General features: G+C 36.2%; 1 protein-coding gene across 14 annotated transcripts in view; it reads right to left on the reverse strand.

The window, feature by feature from the left end:
- Positions 1-19905, reverse strand: part of RBPJ (recombination signal binding protein for immunoglobulin kappa J region) — a 226781-nt gene that overhangs the window by 11197 nt on the left and 195679 nt on the right. For all 14 annotated transcript variants that reach the window (XM_072737942.1, XM_072737941.1, XM_072737950.1 and 11 more), the window contains 3 exons: positions 16590-16685; positions 8460-8625; positions 3587-3761 (listed from right to left, as the gene is read on the reverse strand). In XM_072737942.1, coding sequence (XP_072594043.1) covers positions 3587-3761; positions 8460-8625; positions 16590-16685 — 437 coding nt within the window. The remainder of the gene's footprint in view (positions 1-3586; positions 3762-8459; positions 8626-16589; positions 16686-19905) is intronic.

Consider the following 19905-nt stretch of genomic DNA (forward strand, 5'->3'; position numbering starts at 1 on the left):
TATCTCCCTAGAAGATCCCGGAGTGGAAAAGCAGACTCTAAAACCCTCTGTATACTGTGGTTTCATCAGGTAAATACACACACACACACACACACATTTATGTGATTGCACGTTCTCCATGTGCTCAAATCCAATTCTATGGAATGTATTCATAGAGAGAGGTCTAGGAGAATGTTTACCAAAGTTGATGCCAACTACCTCTGTGATTTTAGAGATTTTGATTTTTTTCTAAATACCTTGAAGTAGAGTGGTGCATGAAATTTCATGGAGAAAACACACACACACACAACAAACCAACCACATCTATGTAAGCAGGAAAATATTCTGAAAGTGAAATATATTCTTTGCCAAGAAGACACTTATGATCAATAGAAAAACAAAGTTAGAGGTTAAATAAAATCCTCTAATTTGAATTAGAAATAGTCTGGGGGTGCCTGGTTGGCTCAGTCAGTTAAGTGTCTGCCTTTGGCTCAGGTCATGATCCTGGAGTCCTGGGATAGAACCCCAGGTCAGGCTCCCTGCTCAGTGGGGAGTCAGCCCCTCCCTCTGGGTCTCCCTCATCCCACTTGTGCTCTAATAAATAAATAAAATCTTAAAAAGTCCAAATACATGACATTAGCAAGAACCCTCTACTATCACTATAAATAAGCCTTGTCCTTCAGCAGCAACAAAAAACCACAAAGAAAAACAAATTTAAATCTGACCAAACTTCTATAAAACCAAAATTAACAGACAGGTTCCTCTGAGCCCTGTTTTCAAGTAGGCCTCTACCTCGGGCCCAGGGATTGGCCTGCCCAGCCCAGTTACTCCAAGAACCTGCTAAATCATCTTCCCACCCTCGGTATCTGATCAAGTTTCTCATCTCCCCACTCTGCCTATCGGGCCAACTTTTAGCAAAAAGCCTGCTGAGCAGGCTCCTCTAGAACACCCTTACCCTTAGTGTTTCCTCTTAGTCATTTTCTACCCACCGACCTCTCCGTCCCCTGGCTCCCGCCATGCTGCTCCTTGACTATATAAATCTTTACTTGTCCTGGATGTATAGAGAACTGAGCTCAGTTCTACATTGAAGTTTCTTCTCCCTACTGTCATAGTACTGAACAAAATTCACCTTTACCACCTTTAACTAGTGTCTGGCTCTAGTGTGTTTCTCTTTGATACTACAAATTTACAAAAATACATTAAACTACATCTAGGAAATTAAATTAACAAAATCCAATATGTGGAAATGTCTCAGAGCTAAATGTCTTGGTCTCCTAAATAAACACATTACAAGGGGGGAGAGAGAGAGAGGGAGGGAGGGAGGGAAGGAAATGAAAATGGAATCCACAGATGATAAATACTCAAGGACGTGTCTACACATTATTTCTGGTGGAGATTCAAAATGTGAATTGTGATTCAAACAAAAAACTTAAAAAATAACATTTTAGACAATTTTATATTTGATCGACTAGGTATTTGATGAGATGAAGAAATTATTTTTTTATAGTTGTTTTATGACATATTTGTTTTTATGTGATCATAGTTTTATAATTATATTAAAAAAAATCCAAGAGCCCCTATCTTTCAGAGATACATATTTATAGATGATTTGTCTTGGATTTACAACAAACTAAAATGAGGCAGAGGAAAGCAGGGTGGGAGAGGAGTATAGATGAAGTAAGACTGGCCTACAGTTAAGATCACTGCCAAAGTTAGATGATGAACACAAGAGGTTTCATGTAATTATGTAACTTTCTACTGTATTCTATTTGAAAACTTCCATAATATAAAGTAAATGATTACAATAATAATGACTGAGAGAACTAAAACCAACCAATACACAAAAACTCAGTAAGTTCATAATAAAACATAATGAAACAAAACAAAAGCAATTAAACTACACAAAACTCCTAAAACCTCACTGGGCACTTTAAAAGAATACTATTATTGTTATGCTACAAATTAGTAAATAAGCATTCATCCTGCCTTTCCTCTGTAGACTATACTTGAAACAAACTGCTAACAAATTAAGTTATAAGTAAAAGAATTAGAAAAAGCCCTTCATAAAACGCTGGATTTAAGCAGCAATCATCAATAGTTAAGGTTGCTGAGGAACTCTGTAACGGATGGATTAGGCTAAAAACAGCTCAACTTACTCTAAACAATTTTAAGGATCAAGAAGTGGGGTGATCAGATATCATATGGCTTCTGATTTGAAGGAAACAAACATATAGAGGACCACCTAATTCTAAACTAAGTCTTTAAGTCTAACCAGCAGTTTATGGAAAATATGAGAGACAGAAGCACATGTAATCAGCCAGATTCAGAATATGGAAATTCCAAAAGAAAAATGCCCAGTTTCTTCAACCAACAACATGGAAGAAAAGGTTGGAGGGGGAGAGAATACCCTATTACAGATTAAAACGTATGGACCTTCTTTGGATCCAAGTTTGAACAGGCCAACTGCTAAAAAAAAAAAAAACCATGGAAACATAACTGCAAAAAGTCTGCAGAGGGACTGGCTTTTTAGATGGCACTAGAGGACTACTATCAACTTTTTTAGGCATACTGTTGCTTAAAAAGAAAGTTATCTATTAGAGTCACTCCTGCAGAAATGGTGGCTGAAAGAACAGGATAGCTGAGATTTCCATTAAAATATTCCACCTGTCAGAGAAGGAAGAGGCCACAGAAATAATAAAACAGCACTGGCAAAACCTGTTGAGGCCAGGTATATGGTCACCTTACACTCCTTTCTCCCTTTTACTAAGTCTGAAAGTTTTTCATCACAGAGAGTTAAAATAAAGGAAAGCAAAGAGATGTAGGAGTTGAAATCTATAATTTAAATCAGACAGCATTTATCTTTGGTAGTTCAAAAATTTGCTCATGAGACAGCAATCTTTGCCAGAGTAACCATATTAAAATTTTTGTTTAGGTTTTCAGAATGGCCTTCCAAAGCCTGCTTAAGAATAGTGTCTCTCAAAGAGGAGCTTTTGACATTTTTGGTGGATCAATTCTCCATGGAATGAGAATGAGAACATTTAGCATCACTGGCCCAACACACCCAATGCCATCATCACTCCCTAGTCACTCATGGCAAAAGGGAAAAAAACCCTCCATTTTTCCATATGCCTCTGGGAGCAGTGAAGAACCCAGTCTGGTTGGGAACCATTTCCCTAGACCAGGTACTGTCCATTTCAATTAAAAAAAAAAAAAACAAAAACCATAAAGTGGCAATAATAAATTAATATGACAGTTTCAGATAAAGTGAGGGCCACAAAAATATTAGTAAATAAATTTGCTATCAAAAAGCACAATTTTTAATTTTTAATTAAAAATATAGTTGAGAGATCCCTGGGTGGCGCAGCGGTTTGGCGCCTGCCTTTGGCCCAGGGCATGATCCTGGAGACCTGGGATCAAATCCCACGTCGGGCTCCCGGTGCATGGAGCCTGCTTCTCCCTCTGCCTGTGTCTCTGCCTCTCTCTCTCTCTCTGTGTGACTATCATAAATAAATAAATAAAATTTTAATAAAAAAAAAATATAGTTGAATCTATCTTATCAATTTATGGTGGGAATTGGTGGCAAAAAAGAAAATTCAAGCATACATACAGTCAGCATTTTTCAATGACTGCTTCTTTTTGGAAGGTTTGGAAATGACTTTTATCCGCTTGCTGAGGAACACACCAATGTCATCGCTGTTGCCGTAGAACATCTTTACAGACAACATGAAGTGCTTTCTTTTGTCTGAATCAGATATGTACAATGTTTTGGCTGTGCAATAGTTCTGTGAAAGAAAAGGAGAATTTCAATAGCACCAAAACCTTGTTGGTTATGTACTTACAGCTCAGCATGGCCGTAGCTAGGTTTTCAATGAATGAATTCGATGAATAACTGATAAAACTGCAAAAATTACTGAAATTCATCTCTGAAGACAAAGTACTGTCAGTCATCTTTATCAAGTCTATAAAATACTAACGTTGTGATCCATTTTACCCTAAGACTGTTTTAAAAGTTTTCTGTTTTATATAGCTCTACACCTATATCACAGAATTATCAATGCTACAGCAGTCTTTTTTAAAATAGAATTTTACAGTTAAAAAAAAAAAGCCCATGACTGTATTTCTGCAAAGAACACATATACATAAGGCTATCTGAATTCAACAGAATTATGTTAAGAGTTTTTAGCAGTGGTCCTTTTGAAAATAGTGCAGTGTTTCTCTTAGTTAGACTTTAGAGAACCACCTGTAAATCTGATGAAAATAGCATTAGACTAATCGGATAGTTATAAAATATTTTAATGCCATTAAGTGATATGAACATAGATTAAAGAACTCTTTATAAAAAAGGTGGTGACTCTACCCAATGGGTAATTCATATTATTATATCATCCAAAGACTGGACTGAGGGGTGCCTGGCTGGCTCAGTCAGTAGAGCATGAGACTTTTGATCTCCCAGTTGAGTTCAAGCCCCACTTTGGGGACAGTGCTTAATTAAAAAAAAAAGAAGAAAGAAAGAAAAAAGAAAAAGAAGAACAACAACAACTAGATTGAAAGGTAACAGAGAAAATAAGCACATCAAGATGGCAGTTTACCAGAAAATAAATTCTGGTAACTGACAAGATAGAATTAAGGAGATATTGCACTAGCAAAACAGCAGCAACACTCTCAATGCTATTGTTTCAAATATATATGACAAATTCTAAAATCTTTCCTACTCCCCTGATCGCCGTGAATTAGGCAAAGAAATGAATTCTTGATCTCTTTTTCCACATTGGATAAATTATGCTCAAACACAGCTTAGATATTTAAAATATTTGAATTATATTTTTTAAAAGATCAATGTTCTACCTTAAAATTAGGTTAAACAAGTTTCTTTGACTACCTCTGTTGTTTCTTTTAAAAATTAGGAAAAATGCAACTCATTTAGGAAATAGCTAATGTACTCTAGGTTCTTGATTTTTTTAATTGTAATCACAAGCAATTTTAGTAGCAAAACAAAAACAATGCCGCAGTTTATTTCACTTCTCAATAACAAAATCATGTAAGAAAATGTAGGTGCCATATGACTATTTTACACTCAATTAAGTTTGCAAAAATTCAGAAGTATGGTAAAAGCTTTGAGAAGCTTTGTACTGTAGAAGACAAAATGAAAAAGTTAATAATAGTAATAAGAAAAATGAAAACAACAGTACTTCGCACTCATGCAGCTTCTTTTACTCAGGATCTCCAAGTGCTAAGAGATGCTGCGCATACAATAAAAAGCACTGAAGGTCAGATTAAGCCTAAACTATGGAATTGTTCTGCACCATAAAAGACACTAGAAAAATAAGTATCAACGTACTAAAGCAGAGAGTTACAGGAAACAAAAATAAAATTGTCTAAATGAAGACAAATTCAGGATGGCTGGGTGGCTCAGTGGTTTGGCGCCGCCTGCCTTCAGCCTAGGGCGTGATCCTGGACACATCGGGCTCCCTGCATGGAGCCTGCTTCTCCCTCTGCCTCTGCCCTCCAACCCCCCCCCCCCCCCCGTGTCTCTCATGAATAAATAAAACCTTAAAAAAAAATAAATGAAGAAAAATTCTCAAGGGAAAAAGACTTTCACCCAAAGGGTTTTATTTGGAAAAAGCAAATGCATGTATATCCCTTTGGAAAAAAAGGAAAATGTATCCCTATTTTTACAAAAGTGAGTAATCTGAATCCATAAAACAAACAAACAAACATCATACCTGGGGTAACTTAATTAGAACCATTATTTAAAAAAAAAAACCAACTATAAGACTACAGACTACAAACTACTCAAATTCTATTCCATGGGGGCGGGGGAAGAATGACTCACTATTCAGAAAAAGTATTACAGCTTTGAGAAAATAAATAAAATTTAAAGTTACATTTGTCATACTAAAAGGCGAGATTAGCTAACAAAATTCTAGAATAGAAAATGGCATGTAATAAACCTTTCTGTAAAAAATGAACAATTCAAGAACAACTCTTTGAAGACAAGATCTTCATGCCATAGTAAAAAAACCTTTGCCCCGAAATGAGTATCAGATCTAATACTGCAAAAGTAGAAATATGTGAATTATACAAACAGTGCTAGCAAGAGAGGTTTAGGGAGTATATTTTTTAAAAATATGTAAGAAAAACACAAGTGGGCTAAACAGGGAATTAATTCATGTTTTATTGCTTACCTAGTTCCAATTATGTAATATATAAAATTGAGGAAATTAATATTTAACAAATTTAAAACCTTAAGTGAAATCTCAGATCCAAAATATTACTAATATAGAGTCAAATGTCATGACCATATTAAGCACTACATACAGTACTTTACTGTAATGCATATTAAGTACAAATACCCAATAGTACAAAAATAAATATTCCTTCTTTTTGAGTAATGGCTAATTGAACCATTCATTGAGCAGACTGTTGAAAGAAAAGAGTATTACCTTAAATGAATGGAGGTAAAGTGAGACAGGCAAGAGCAAAGGGCCTCTCTCTGAAGCTCAGCATTGTAATGCTCCGGCTGTCTTTGCCTACGGGCCCACACCTACCATGTTCTTACATCTTTAGGTTCCAAGCACAGAAGATGCTCCTTCCACCTGGAATGCGTTTCTGCTCACTCTCAACAAGTCTTAACTTTATATAATGTGAGACTTCTCTAATAGCATTTTTCATTAAAACTAGTATTAACTAGTAACTTAATATTTGGCTTATAGACATTATACTACCCCATTAGTAGATGCTTTCAATACTAGTTAATGCACAAGGTTTCAGGTATTCTTTTGTCTTCTGTGAATTTTTAAGGCTTGGGGAAAGAATATAATGATATAAGTTGAAGAAAGAATACTAAGCCACGATGCTGGGAAAGGCAAGTGGGGATGCTGTTTGTTTGTTATTACTTCCTTTAAAATGCTGGAAGCTGATTAAAAAAAAAAAAAAGGGGGCGGGGAGATGCCTGCATGGCTCAGTGGCTGAGTTTCTGCTTTCCGCTCAGGGTGTGATCCTGGAGTCCCGCTCAGGGTGTGATCCTAGAGTCCCGGGATCAAGTCCCACATCTGACTCCCTGCATGGAGCCTGCTTCTTCCTCTGCCTGTGTCTCTGCCTCTCTCTGTGTCTCTCATGAATAAATAAATAAAATCTTAAAGCAAAATAAGATAAAATAAAATAAAATAAAATAAAATAAAATAAAATAAAATAAAATAAAATAAAGTAAAATAAAATGCTGGAAGCTGGAACTGGTTAAAGCAAGCAATGGAATTCGGTTAACAGTTGTATACACTGGTAGCTACAATCTCCGGCTTCTCACTACCTACCTAAGTATTCATTTCATAGTACCAAGTGTCTAAGTGGAGACCTATAACTCTTGAGACTTTCTACAGAATAGTAAAATAGGGGAGACACAGCTAAGACCTATCAGATCAGCCTATCACTTAAATATATCCTTGGGCTCAAGGGCCATAATTTAGATATATTTCTTACTGTTATATTTTCTTTTAAAATGAAACCACCTTTATGGTAATAAGCTTTACTACCAACCTAATTTAAAAATACATAGTTGATAAGTTTTATTTATAAAAATTATAAAGATACAAATGTCATAAAAATATTTGAAGAAGGCCATTAAGGCTTCTTAGTGTGCATTCTGTGTCTAGCTCATCACCTTCAATGTTACCTGCCAGCCCCCATCCCCACTGCCAACTACGATAAGGCAAACACTAAGATAGTCAGTGAAGATTTACTGAATGAGGAAATAGCTTCTTTTGTATTATTTTAAAAGAGATTCATATGATCGTTGAGAACAAACCATTTTTCGAACTTTAATATCAAGGGAAAAAAATAATAGCAAAATGCTAACTCAGTAAGAACTATTTTTGAATACTAAAGGTATAGACTGAAATGATTAGTTTCTAATAAAATACAATTAATAAAACTAATAAATAAATTCCATTTCCTAACAAATTAAAGAAAACCCCTAAAAGTCTGAGTAAAGCTAATTGTGGCCATTTTTGTCAATAGCGTAGTTTTGTTCCACAGAGAAGCTAGACATTTACAATCTTTACAACCCAGGTAAATACTTCTAAGAATTTCTCTCTGTTTCCATATAAGACTGAGAGTAAAATATTATTGAACTGTGTATTTTCTCTGTTTATTGAGTCTCATATACCCGTCAGACACATGAGAGATTAGGCTTTTAAATTATTATTGGCTTCCAATGGAACTTTTTTCACAGCCTGCTAAAACTGCCCCCAAGCTGAGGAAGCTTGCTGCATGTCACTTTTAGATGTCCACAAGCTCATTACTAGACCATAGCTATTTGAGAACTTTATCTCTGATGGGTGAGGCTGTGTGTATCTGTGGGAAGGTGTTCAGAATATTGCTACCAAAAGCCATAAAAAGAAAAAAAATCACCACCACAAAAACAAATAAGAAAACCACATGCTGCCATGGTGCCTTTTAGGAGAACCAACACCGTTTTAATTTACCTTTCCTTCCAAGTTCAGCTGCTGCATTTCTTGGTCACTATTTCCTATTCCAATAAATGCACATGGTTGAGACTCTTGTTCAGAACAACCATCCCGTTCCATTTGTTCTTTTTTTTTCTTCCATCCACTGCCCATAAGATACACACAAGGAGGAGGGCAAAAAAACCTGAAACAGTGGGGGAAACACACACACACACACACACACCACACACACACACACACACACACACACACACACCACACACACCACACACACAAAAATGCAATTAGATTCAAGAAAAATATTTCCTTTCCTTGAACATATGAATACAAAATTATATTGAACTGCATAAGTAACCTCCTAACGAAACATTTTGGTGAAGCCTTTTGAAATGCAAATAGTCATGTCCAGAGCACAGAAATCAAGGCTTCCACAAAAACTACATTTGTTCAGAGCAGGTTCATCTATACTGGAATTATGCAATCAATTACATTAAATACTTTTTGGAGCAGGGAGTCTCCCTTTAATTTTCATAGAGCTCAGAATTCTGAACTATTGGAATTCAGCAAATCCAATGAAGTCTAAAAGGCTACAGAAGATGATACACCACTGCGGAATCTGCAATTATTAATTAAGGTCTACTCAAAAATGATATATTATTAATCAAGGACACTATTGTTAGGGCTAATATACTTAACCTGGAAAACAGAGTAAGAGCAGCTTCCAAAGTAGAAGTTTTCAAAATATTAATAGAAAAATTAAAAGCAAAGTGAATGACTGGATTACTATGTTTTCTGTATGTTCCACCCTGAACACCTGGTGCAAGTGGATGACTGAAACAACAATGACATTGTACCTTTTCAACTCACAGATTACCAACGGATTTGGTTTGCTAGCTGCCAAAAAACCTGCCTTCAAAAATTCTTCCCACCTAGAATAACTTCCTTATATCGTTGACCCTTGAACACTGTGGGGGTTAGGGGTGCCAGCTTTCTATGCAGCAAAAAAAAAAATCCATGTCTAACTTCTGACTCCCCCAAAACTTAACTACAAATAGCCTACTGTTGACCAGGAAGCCTTACCATTAACATAAACAGTCAACACATACTTTGTATCTTATATGTATTATATGCTGTATTCTCACAACAAAGCTAGACAAAAGAAAATATTAAGAAAATCTTAAGAAAAATACATTTGTAATATATAGTATTAATTGAAAAAAATATGCACATAAGTAGACCCTGCAGACTAAACCCATGTAGTCCAAGAGTCAACTGCTATTTTCTCTCTAGCAATTAAAAAATATCTATTTCAAAGCCTAGCTGAAGCCCCTATTTTATAGCTCAGATCATCAATCCGGTCCTTACACAGGGTATAATTTGCTTTTGCTCAATTATACATATTGGCTTGTGCATACTTTAAAACGTTTACACCATGTCTCATCAAGGGGTCTGAAAACCAAATACCTACTCAAATAGGAGCTAAGTAAACTCAAATAGTAGCCAGGTAAGTAATTTAGTGGGTGAACCAGGCTACAATAAATAAGTAGGAATATCCTTTAATTACACGAAGAAGTAGGTTCCCTCCTTTCTTTCTTGAAAACACACAGTCCTGATGGTAATTCCCAATTTCTGTATAGTTATGAGTAAAGGAAAATTTTTATTTCTTTTAAGCCTACTAGAAGAAAAAGAAGAACTTAAATGCAATGATAAGCAGCTATTGGTGTGTGATTCTGATGATAACGAGGCACAATACAGAATAGCAAGCCTGTGAACACACACTTTGCTCAACTACTGGCATGTGGACCTAGTGTTGGTCACATCCTCCAATTGTTCAACAGATGCTTGAAATTAAATTTAATATGAAGTTCCTTATAAAATTTAGCCACTAATTTATGTTTTTTAACACTTTGTAGGCCAAGAGCGCGCAGGCTTAAGTGACAAAATGTGTACATGTGCCTATTTGTGTGTATGTATGTAACACACTGACAACACCAGGGTGGATTTGGCCTCAGCCCTTCCTAAAGGTAGTTAGTATCTACTTTTTGTTTGTTTCCCCCCTTAGCACCTACTACAATATTGACTGAACTGAATCAAAACTATGTAACAACTACTTTTCACTCAACTCTAAAGACTACTTTAGGAGTAATTTATATTAATTTATAAGACGTGAGCTGGGTTTATGTAATATTCATTAATTTACCAAATTATTACACCCCTAGTCTGTACCCCTAGTGTATGAGGCACTGGGAATATAGGAGTCAAAAAAAAAAAAAAAAAAAAAAGACAAAAATTTCTGTCCTGATGGAATTCACACTCTAATAGAAGTGACACACAATTTAAAAAAAAACAAAACAAAACATAAATGAGTAAGGTAGCTTATATATTCTGTTAGCTGGTGAGAAGTACTGAGGGAAAAAATTAAGCAGATAAGGAGTACTTAAAATGTAGAATACCTACGTAGCCAGGGAAAGCTTCCTTAAAAGGTAAGCCCGAGTTACATCCTAAAGCAATGGGTAGCTGGGGTAGGAGTATTTCAGTTGAGGGAAAATCAAGTGTAAAGGCTCTACAGTAGGAAGGACTAAAACAGACTGTGTCTAAACAAACACAGACCAGTGTGGCTGGAGTTGAGAATAGAAGATGAAACCTAGGTAATGGAGAAGAAGATGAAGTAGGCCCTGGGGGTCAAGCTGAGTGAGGAGGGAAGCCACTGAAGTCTTCTCATATTTATCTAAAGCAATAAAAAGGCAGCAGAGCAGCTTTCATGCCTACATACTCTCACTGTGGCTGTGGATACAGAGGTCACAGCCGAGGTAGTGGGCTCAGCTCCAGGTCACTCCAAGTTTGGAGGGATGCCTGGAGTAGCTGGGCTAGTACTGGAGTTGGCTCAATTCAAGTCTACGGCAGGGATCTTTCTGGCCTCTCACACTGGGAGCCTCCCAATGCTTACCATGGCACAGACTCAAATACCTAGCTGGCACACTATTGGGAGGTTGAGAAGGCATCAATTTAGGAAACTTGCCTCCTATTAGTGTTTTTTTTTTTTTTTAAATTGAACGCTGATATTAAAATTCCTTAGTAAACTGGTATACCAGCTATAAAATTCAGAGTGGTGCTTCAGTAGAGTGTACCAGACATGGGAGTCAAATCTCAACAAGTTATCATAAAAGATATTTTTATCTCACACCTAAAATAATATAAAGAGGGTTAAAACTGTAGAAGATTGGGTAGTACTGGCTTTCTCAAGAGTATTGTGATAAAATGGCATAAACAAGGTATAAAATTAGGTTGCCAATGAATTCTTTATCACTTAAAACTCAGACAAGATTCTATATTGAAAGTGCCTTCCAATAAGAAAAATAAAGACTTCACAAATGCCTTGTGTTTTTTGTCAACTCTACAACAATTTAAAAAAGTCGCAATGTAAGAAAACAGCAAATCCAGTACAATCTAAATGTCAAGACTATTTCTATATAATGCGTTGATGAAAACCATATTTTAAACACCCCAATATTGTCACCCCCTAGGAAACAGCTAATGAGTCAGGTTTGCATTTCCAAAGACTTCAGTAGTAACATCATTAAATAGAAGATAAGCATACACACAGCAAAAGAACACAGACAAAAGAAAGGAAATTTTTCCATCTCTTTGGGTCTTCCTCAATTTCTTTCAGAAGTGTTCTGTAGTTTTTAGGGTAGAGATCCTCTACCTCTTAGGTTAGGTTTATTCCTAGGTACCTTATGCTTTTGGGTGCAACTGTAAATGGGACTGACTCCTTAATTTCTCTTTCTTCAGTCTCATTGTTAGGGTATAGAAATGTCACTGATTTCTGGGCATTGATTTTGTATCCTGCCACACTGCCGAATTGCTGTATGAGTTCTAGCGATCTTGGGGTGGAGTCTTCCATGTTTTCTTTTTTTTAAAAAAATTTTTATTTATTTATTCATGAGATCACAGAGAGAGAGAGAGGCAGAGAGGCAGAAGCAGACTCCGTGCAGGGAGCCCGACGCGGTACTCGATCCTGGGTCTTCAGGATCACGCCCTGGGCTGAAGGTGGTGCTAAACCGCTGGGCCACCGGGGCTGCCCTCTTTTGGGTTTTCTTTTTTCTTTTCTTTTTTTTTTCTTTTGGGTTTTCTAAGTACAGTATCATGTCATCTGTGAAGAGGGAGAGTTTGACCTCTTTGCCAATTTGAATGCCTTTTATTTCTTTCTGTTGTCTGATTGCTGAGGCTAGGACTTCTAGTACTATGTTGAATAAGCAGTGGTGAGAGTAGACATCCCTGTTGTGTTCCTGATATCAGAGGAAAGGCTCTCTAGAAATGATGAATATCCACCATTTGTTTCAACATGGATGGAACTGGAAGGTATTATGCTGAGTGAAGTAAGTCAATTGGAGAAGGACAAACATTACATGGTTTCACTCATGTGGGGAATATAAAAGAATAATAAAAGGGATTATAGGGGAAAGGAGAGAAAATGAGTGGGAAAAATCAGAGAGGGTGAGAGATTATAAGAGACTCCTAACTCTGAGAAACAAACAAGGGGTAGTGGAAGGAGAGGTGGGCGGGGGGGTGGGTTGGGGTGACTGGGTGACAGGCACTGAGGGGGCACTAGATGAGATTAGCACTGGGTGTTACACTCTATGTTGGCAAATTGAACTCCAATAAAAAACTATACAAAAAAGAAAAAGGAAATTAAAGGGAGTGAGGATTAAAAAAAAGTCACCTAATTGACAGAAGAAAAATTAAAATACACCTGATACTGCCATATGGAATCACTGAGTTTTTAAATTTGGGCAGTTGGTCAGTATGTACCAAATACTGTGAAAAGTCTGACCAACAAGTGGCCAGCTCCCAGAGTTTAAGAGCCACTATAAAAGAATATGCTACAAAACAATGTGCCTTGATTTTCTGCATGTCCCCTTACATAGCTCTATCTAGCAACTGTGACAAACAATGCTTTTTTCCTGCCACTTGGTGGCAATATGCACACATTTACAATGTTGCTCATTTCCTAGTTTAAACAATCAGTCTTTATTTTCAGAGAATGATTCAACAACTTTTTCCTCAAACCAGGAGATGGGGTCTGGAAAATACCTTACAGATTCAAAGAAGCCTTTTCATTCAGCCCAATACATAAAATAGTTTAGGTTAGACAAAATCCAAACATCATTTATGTTATCTGACCTTTGCAGAATCATTATCCTTTGATGATTATTCAATCCCAAAGTACCAAAATAGAAATGTTTTTACACACCACAGTTACCTCATTTAAAACACATTCTCAGTATGACTTCAGGAGCATCACCTCATTGTCTACGTGGCTTTATTGTCGCCTCAACAGCATCTCTATCATCTTCACTACTGCTTAATGACTTCCGTTGACACAAAGTTGAAGGAATACTAATATGTCAAATGTAGTTTCCTTGTGATTAATGAAAATTTTCCTCCAGACAAAATAATCTTTTTAAAAGTCATTTTACTTTAACCTGGAATAATCTTCTTTAATGAAAAAGTAAAACTAATCATTAACATCAGTGACCAGATGTCCAAAAAAGTAAATATTTGTTATTAGGCACCAAAGTTAATACCAAGGACAATTTAAAATTTAAGGATAAATTTTCCTGACCTAGTATTTCTAGCATCATTCACTGGAGTTATTTTATAGCCAAGAAGACTGTGGTCATGTCCCCAAGTTACCTTGTGCCTTATGCCTTAGCAGCTTTTCAGAAAGGCCTGAATTTGGATTAACAAGAAAGAAGGCAGATCTTACTCTTTCCACTGTGTATGCCACCAGTAAGGGGCCAGACTTCGTCCAGGAGGCTGGACCACACGAGCAGTTCCTTACCACTAATCCTTTTTTAAAATCAAGTAATTTTAATAGGTTTTCACCCTTTGTTGTAAAATGAATACATATCTACTCTGAAATTTTAATAACACAAATATGTAAAAACACAGGAAAATAGTTCCTTTGGCCTTTTTATTTCTTCATTCTTCGGAGGCCAGAAGCTTAGATTCTTCAAGCTCTGCTTTACCTGGTGTCTTAGACAAGCCAGGACATACCCAAATAGAGAGGAAGTGAAAACAAAGGCAATCACAACAAAGGATAACCTTTAAATCACCTACTTGAGAAGGCACTATCTCTTTGTCCTCATTTATTTTTGATAGTGACTAACAGGAAGGAACCTCATTTGGACTTAGGCATAACTTCTTAAGTAGCTGTTCCTTTCTACTTTCCCCTTGGGGCCTCAGTTATCCAGTATTAAATGACACAGTGACTTTCAAAATTCCTAGTAAAGATCCTTTTGTATAGTACTGGCACCTAATTTCCTAACCAAAATAAGGAATAAATGAATTAATGAATGAACCCAGTTGCACCAAAATGCACCTTCAAAAACCCAGAGAAAGAACAGCAATAAACACACATCTACTAATGATTTCCATTAGACGCAGCCCAGGTTCTCTCAGCTGATAGTAAAGGAACGATCCAAAGCAAAGTTCACAAAGTTTTTGTTCTTTAGGCATTATCATCTCCTCCATCTTCAACTCTACTATATGTGACCAACACTCAGACACAAAATGGAAAACTATGAAAATTAGGGCAATAAAAAATAGGAAATTTGGAGTTATAGTCACAGGGGTTCTAATCCTGGCTCCATGGATTCTTAAATTAAGATGAACCTAGGCATATTAAAGTCTCTAATCTTTCATTTCCTCATTCACAGAATGAGGATTATAACATACTGACTTTACAAGATTATTCTGAGGATTAAAAATTTAAAATATCTGTAAGGCATTTCCAGTCGGGTCCCTAATTGGAGCTGAATAAAGGGCAAGTGTTTCTTCAGGTTTATTATGAAGTGTAAGTCTGGCCTGCTAGACTAATCAAATATTGAGGGTGTTTACTTGTTCTGTTTCTTCGAGAGACAATCTGCTCTGCACACACACCCAATTACATTAGTTAAAAAAACAAAAAAACAAAAAACAAACAAACAAAAAACCCCAGAATATCCAGTAACAATGTCATAAGAAAAAGGAGCCACTATCTTGATTTGGTTCTGTGTCTCAGAAACTGTGGATACCAACTTCTTCCCATATTTAATTATAAATGAGAAGGTTAAGTCTTACTAGTAAAAGAGATTCACCATCATCTCAGCTTGGATTGAGAGGACTTTAAGAGATTCTTAACTTTCTTCCAGCACAGGAATTAATCACACAGTTACATTTTGCTCCTCTTATGCATTATGCTAAGTTTTCTCACAAACTCTAAAATTCTAAGTTATCTCACAAACTCTAAAATATCAGTCATCCCTTTCAACCCAACACCCAACCCTGAGTTCTCATTCTTTCTCTCACTTCAGTTTGGTGCCTTTCTGACCAAAATCCAGAAAATCTTTCATCTTCCCTCACAAGCAGCCTTTGTCTACAAAATGCTTAACAGTCTCAAAGAAGTCCCAAAGACAAGAAAATCCCAGCAACCAAATGAAAAACCAAACAGCAAAAGTTTATAATTATACATCTTGAATGCTGAAATTTGTTAAGATACTGCAGCAAATACTAAATATGAAGATCACTTTGTTATACTTTAATTCTGCTAATCTGACTTCTAGGTTATTTCCGCAGTGGCCACATTCTCAGTAGTACAAAGTGAGTACTAACTCAGTTTTGCTATTTTTTCTTAACCTGAATAGGCACACGGTCTAGGTAGAGAGGACTGGGAGCTCTTTTCTTTATAATCACTCCACGGTTCAAATTCAGGGATTTGTTTAGCCTTCTCCTTTTCAAAAGTACTTTGGGGAGGTCACATGTTTATAAAACTACATGTTCCACCAAAAGGAGAGCTATTTTTTGAACAAGCTAATGCACCACCGAAATACTTAGGGAATATCATGTGGGCTGCCCACCCCCCATCATGGGCAATTTATGGATTATTTTATTTCATGACATCGGGGATCTAGCCAGATGATCTTTACTATATATGCCACAATTCACTTTGTTTCTCCCTTTCAACAGAGACAAATGCCCTATTTTTCATTTTGTACTTACAAATTAACCCAATAAAAGAAACCACCTCTTACTTGTGTATTAATAAATCATTTGCAAGTTCACTTGATAGCTACAATTAACTACCCACCAGAAAAACGACCTTACCTTTTTTCATTTCCATATGACTTCTGTGCAACTTTTGCATGAAGAATAAGTACTGTTTGATCCCCTCGCTCTTTTAAGTAATTTCGCATAGCTTCCCTAAAATAAGATATAAATATTACTATTATAGGAGTGGGATTTAGAATATTACTATACTCTATGATGAAAGGAATGATTAAAAATATTTTAAAATAAGCAAATATAAAAATGAAAACAAAGCAAAACAAATCCAATAACTAAACTTAAGGAATATTATATAATGGGGCAATAAATACTGTTCATCTTCAACTCTATATTTTATTCTTTAAAAGAAACTGTCCCTCATTCCTGAAACTTATGATGTTACTGAATTAAATCATAATTAGAACTTATAGAGAAGAATAACTATTGAATAACTAGAATCATTATATACATTGCTTATTTTGCTTTCAACTGTTTATAAAATTAATGACATGCAACAGTTTCATATTTAATAATCTAATTCCCCACCACCATCAGCACCACTCTCCCAGTTATTAGAATCAATATTTCCCAACAACTACAAAGCTGTAACAAATCATTAGGTCACCTAAACTTATTACATGTTTAATTATTACATGTTCTTAAAATAACAGCCTACATAATACTACTATGAAAAGGCTATCATTTATACATAAGCACACAATTACCCTGAAGGATGTTACTGTAGAACAAAATTTCATAAAGATTAATTCAAATTAGTGAAAAACCAAACGATTTCAACTGCCTATTATGCATAAGCTTCATAAGAAGTCCACTGTCTGAAATACATCTGTTCCCTCAATTATTTGGCTAAGCAATATCAGATCAAAAAATTCTGAATCTGCCGAATCCAAATTCTTGAGACGTTTTACGCATGATGAAATTAAAGCAAAGGTACTTCAAAAACAATCAACAAGCACTTTTAATGCATTAAATGCTATTTTATTTATATTGTAAATAAAAGACATGCAGAAGAAGATAGCTATCCAATAACAGTACATTATTAAATGTAGGGAATTCTAGACTTGCAGCACTTAGGATGTAAGTGGCTGGGGGCAAATCAATTCACCTCACACAGTCAGATAATAATGCAGACCTAACACAGAGTGGTTGTGGGGATTAAATGAGATAATCTAGATGGCAGCATGTGTGGTTTCTGATTGAAATACTTGTTAGTGGGACACCTGGGTGGCTCAGCGGCTGAGCATTTGCCTTTGGCCTGTGGCGTGATTCCAGTGTCCAGTATCGAATCCCTCATTGGGCTCCTCGCAGGGAGCCTGCTTCTCTCTCTGCCTATGTCTCTGCCTCTCTCTGTGTCCCTCATGAATAAATAAGTAAAATCTTAAAAAAAAAAAAAAAAAAAAGAAAGAAAAAAGAAATACTTGTTAGCTGCAAGGCAGGGCAGGTAACACTGAGATCCAATAGCTTGAGAATTAATCCCTACCTCTGACAAAGAGCTTTTATTTTAAAAGTCCAGTGAAGACAAGAGTTTGGAAAACAAATTGTAATAAAATACATGACTCAGAGGTATGAACAAAAAGCCCCACTAAGGCAATATTTGTGTAAAGGAAGGGAGCGGTGATAAAGAACTACAGTTAACTCTTGAACAAAGTCGGGATCAGGGGAGCCAGCACCCTGCACAGTCAGAAATCTGCATACAATTTTTGACTCCCCTCAAACTCAACTACCAATAGCCTACTGTGGACTGGAAGCCTTATCGATACCATAGTCGATTAATACATATTTTGCATGTTACATGTGTATTATACACTGGATTCTTACAATTCAGTATGCTAGAGAAAAGGTTATTAAGAAAACCGTAAGGAAAATCCATTTACAGTAATGTATTGTGTTTATTGAAAAAATCTGCATATAAACGGACTCATGCAATTCAAACACCATGTTGTTGTTAAAGGGTTAACTGTACATGCTACGAAAAATTTCTTAGAAGAGTTAAATTCAAAAGGAAGAGGAGCAGACCCAGGAAGTGGGAAGAGGAAAGAAGGTGGCATTCCAGGATCTGGAAGTAGTAAGTATAAAGACACAAGAGACCCCACACATTTGGGTACACCGAGATTCAGGCTGAGGGATAAGGCAGACACAACGAAACAGCAGCTGCTATCTCTTGAGTATTTATTGTGTGCCAGGCCCTGAACTAAGCACTTCCTATGCACTACTTCATTTAATCCTCATAAATCAGAAAGGTAAGAGGATTCTTAAAACCACTTTGAATTTCTTGCCCAATGTGTTGCAGTTCCCGGCAGTTCGGAACTCAATTCTTTAGGAGTCTAAAGTGGGCCATGGCTGTGATGAAAGCAGACACACTGGGTAGTGTCCAAGTGTGAAAGGCTTGTCAAACCCTTTGAAAATGTGACCTTTGTACACTTACATACTAGGTCTGAAAAGTTAATTCAAATATCACTCTATGATAGATGATGATAAAAGTGGTAGCAAGTAATACAATTTTTAAAAGACCCGGGAAAAAATTTAAGTGTAAATAAATAAATAAGCAAAATAAAATCCTCTTTGAGAACTGGGATGAGATCATTTAATTTTATCCAAACCCATTATAGAAACAACACCGTGGTGCTAGGTAATCTGCTGTGAAACACATATGCACATAGGTCTGAATCTTAACTGATCTCTTACCAAGCCTGAGTTTCCTCAGTTGTAAAATAGATGCATACGTACATATTTAAAGTAAGTCCAACAAACTAACTTATACCAAGTATCAGTAATCTCTTGCTATTATTATTATTCTCTTGGAAGGGCTAGTAGGGAGCAGGAGGACAAGGCATGGCAATACTTCCACTGAAGTTTGACAGCAAACTTAAAAAGGGCCTGGAGGTAAATGATCCCACACGTCATTTGACTTGAAAGGCGCACTACCTGTGGGCACAACAGGTAAACTGCACATTTACCCATTTTCCCATTAAAGATTTACTGAGAGGCTGTTACATCCTAGGCACTGACCATCATCAGGCCAGTTGCCTGTATTGGAAGTAGCTATGTACAATTCTGATCACGACAGAAGATTTCAGATCTCAAGTGGTTTATGGTGAGTGCAAGATGACAGCTCTAGTTTTCATCCTCTCCCTTCGTATTTATAATATGAATTCTTGAAAAAGCAACAACAACCTTCAGATAATCATTAATAATAGTTATCTAGTAACTAATTTGCCAAATAGGTTCTTTCAACAAGGGGAAAAAAAAAAAAGAACCCCTTTGCTTCCTTGACAGAACTTCAATGTGTGAAAATTCATTTCTTCCAGCATTCTTAAGGAGCCATAACAAATAAAAATGATATACTCTAAAGAAA

The sequence above is a fragment of the Vulpes vulpes genome, chromosome 14, assembly GCF_048418805.1.
Source record: "Vulpes vulpes isolate BD-2025 chromosome 14, VulVul3, whole genome shotgun sequence".
NCBI classification, from domain to species: Eukaryota; Metazoa; Chordata; class Mammalia; order Carnivora; family Canidae; genus Vulpes; species Vulpes vulpes.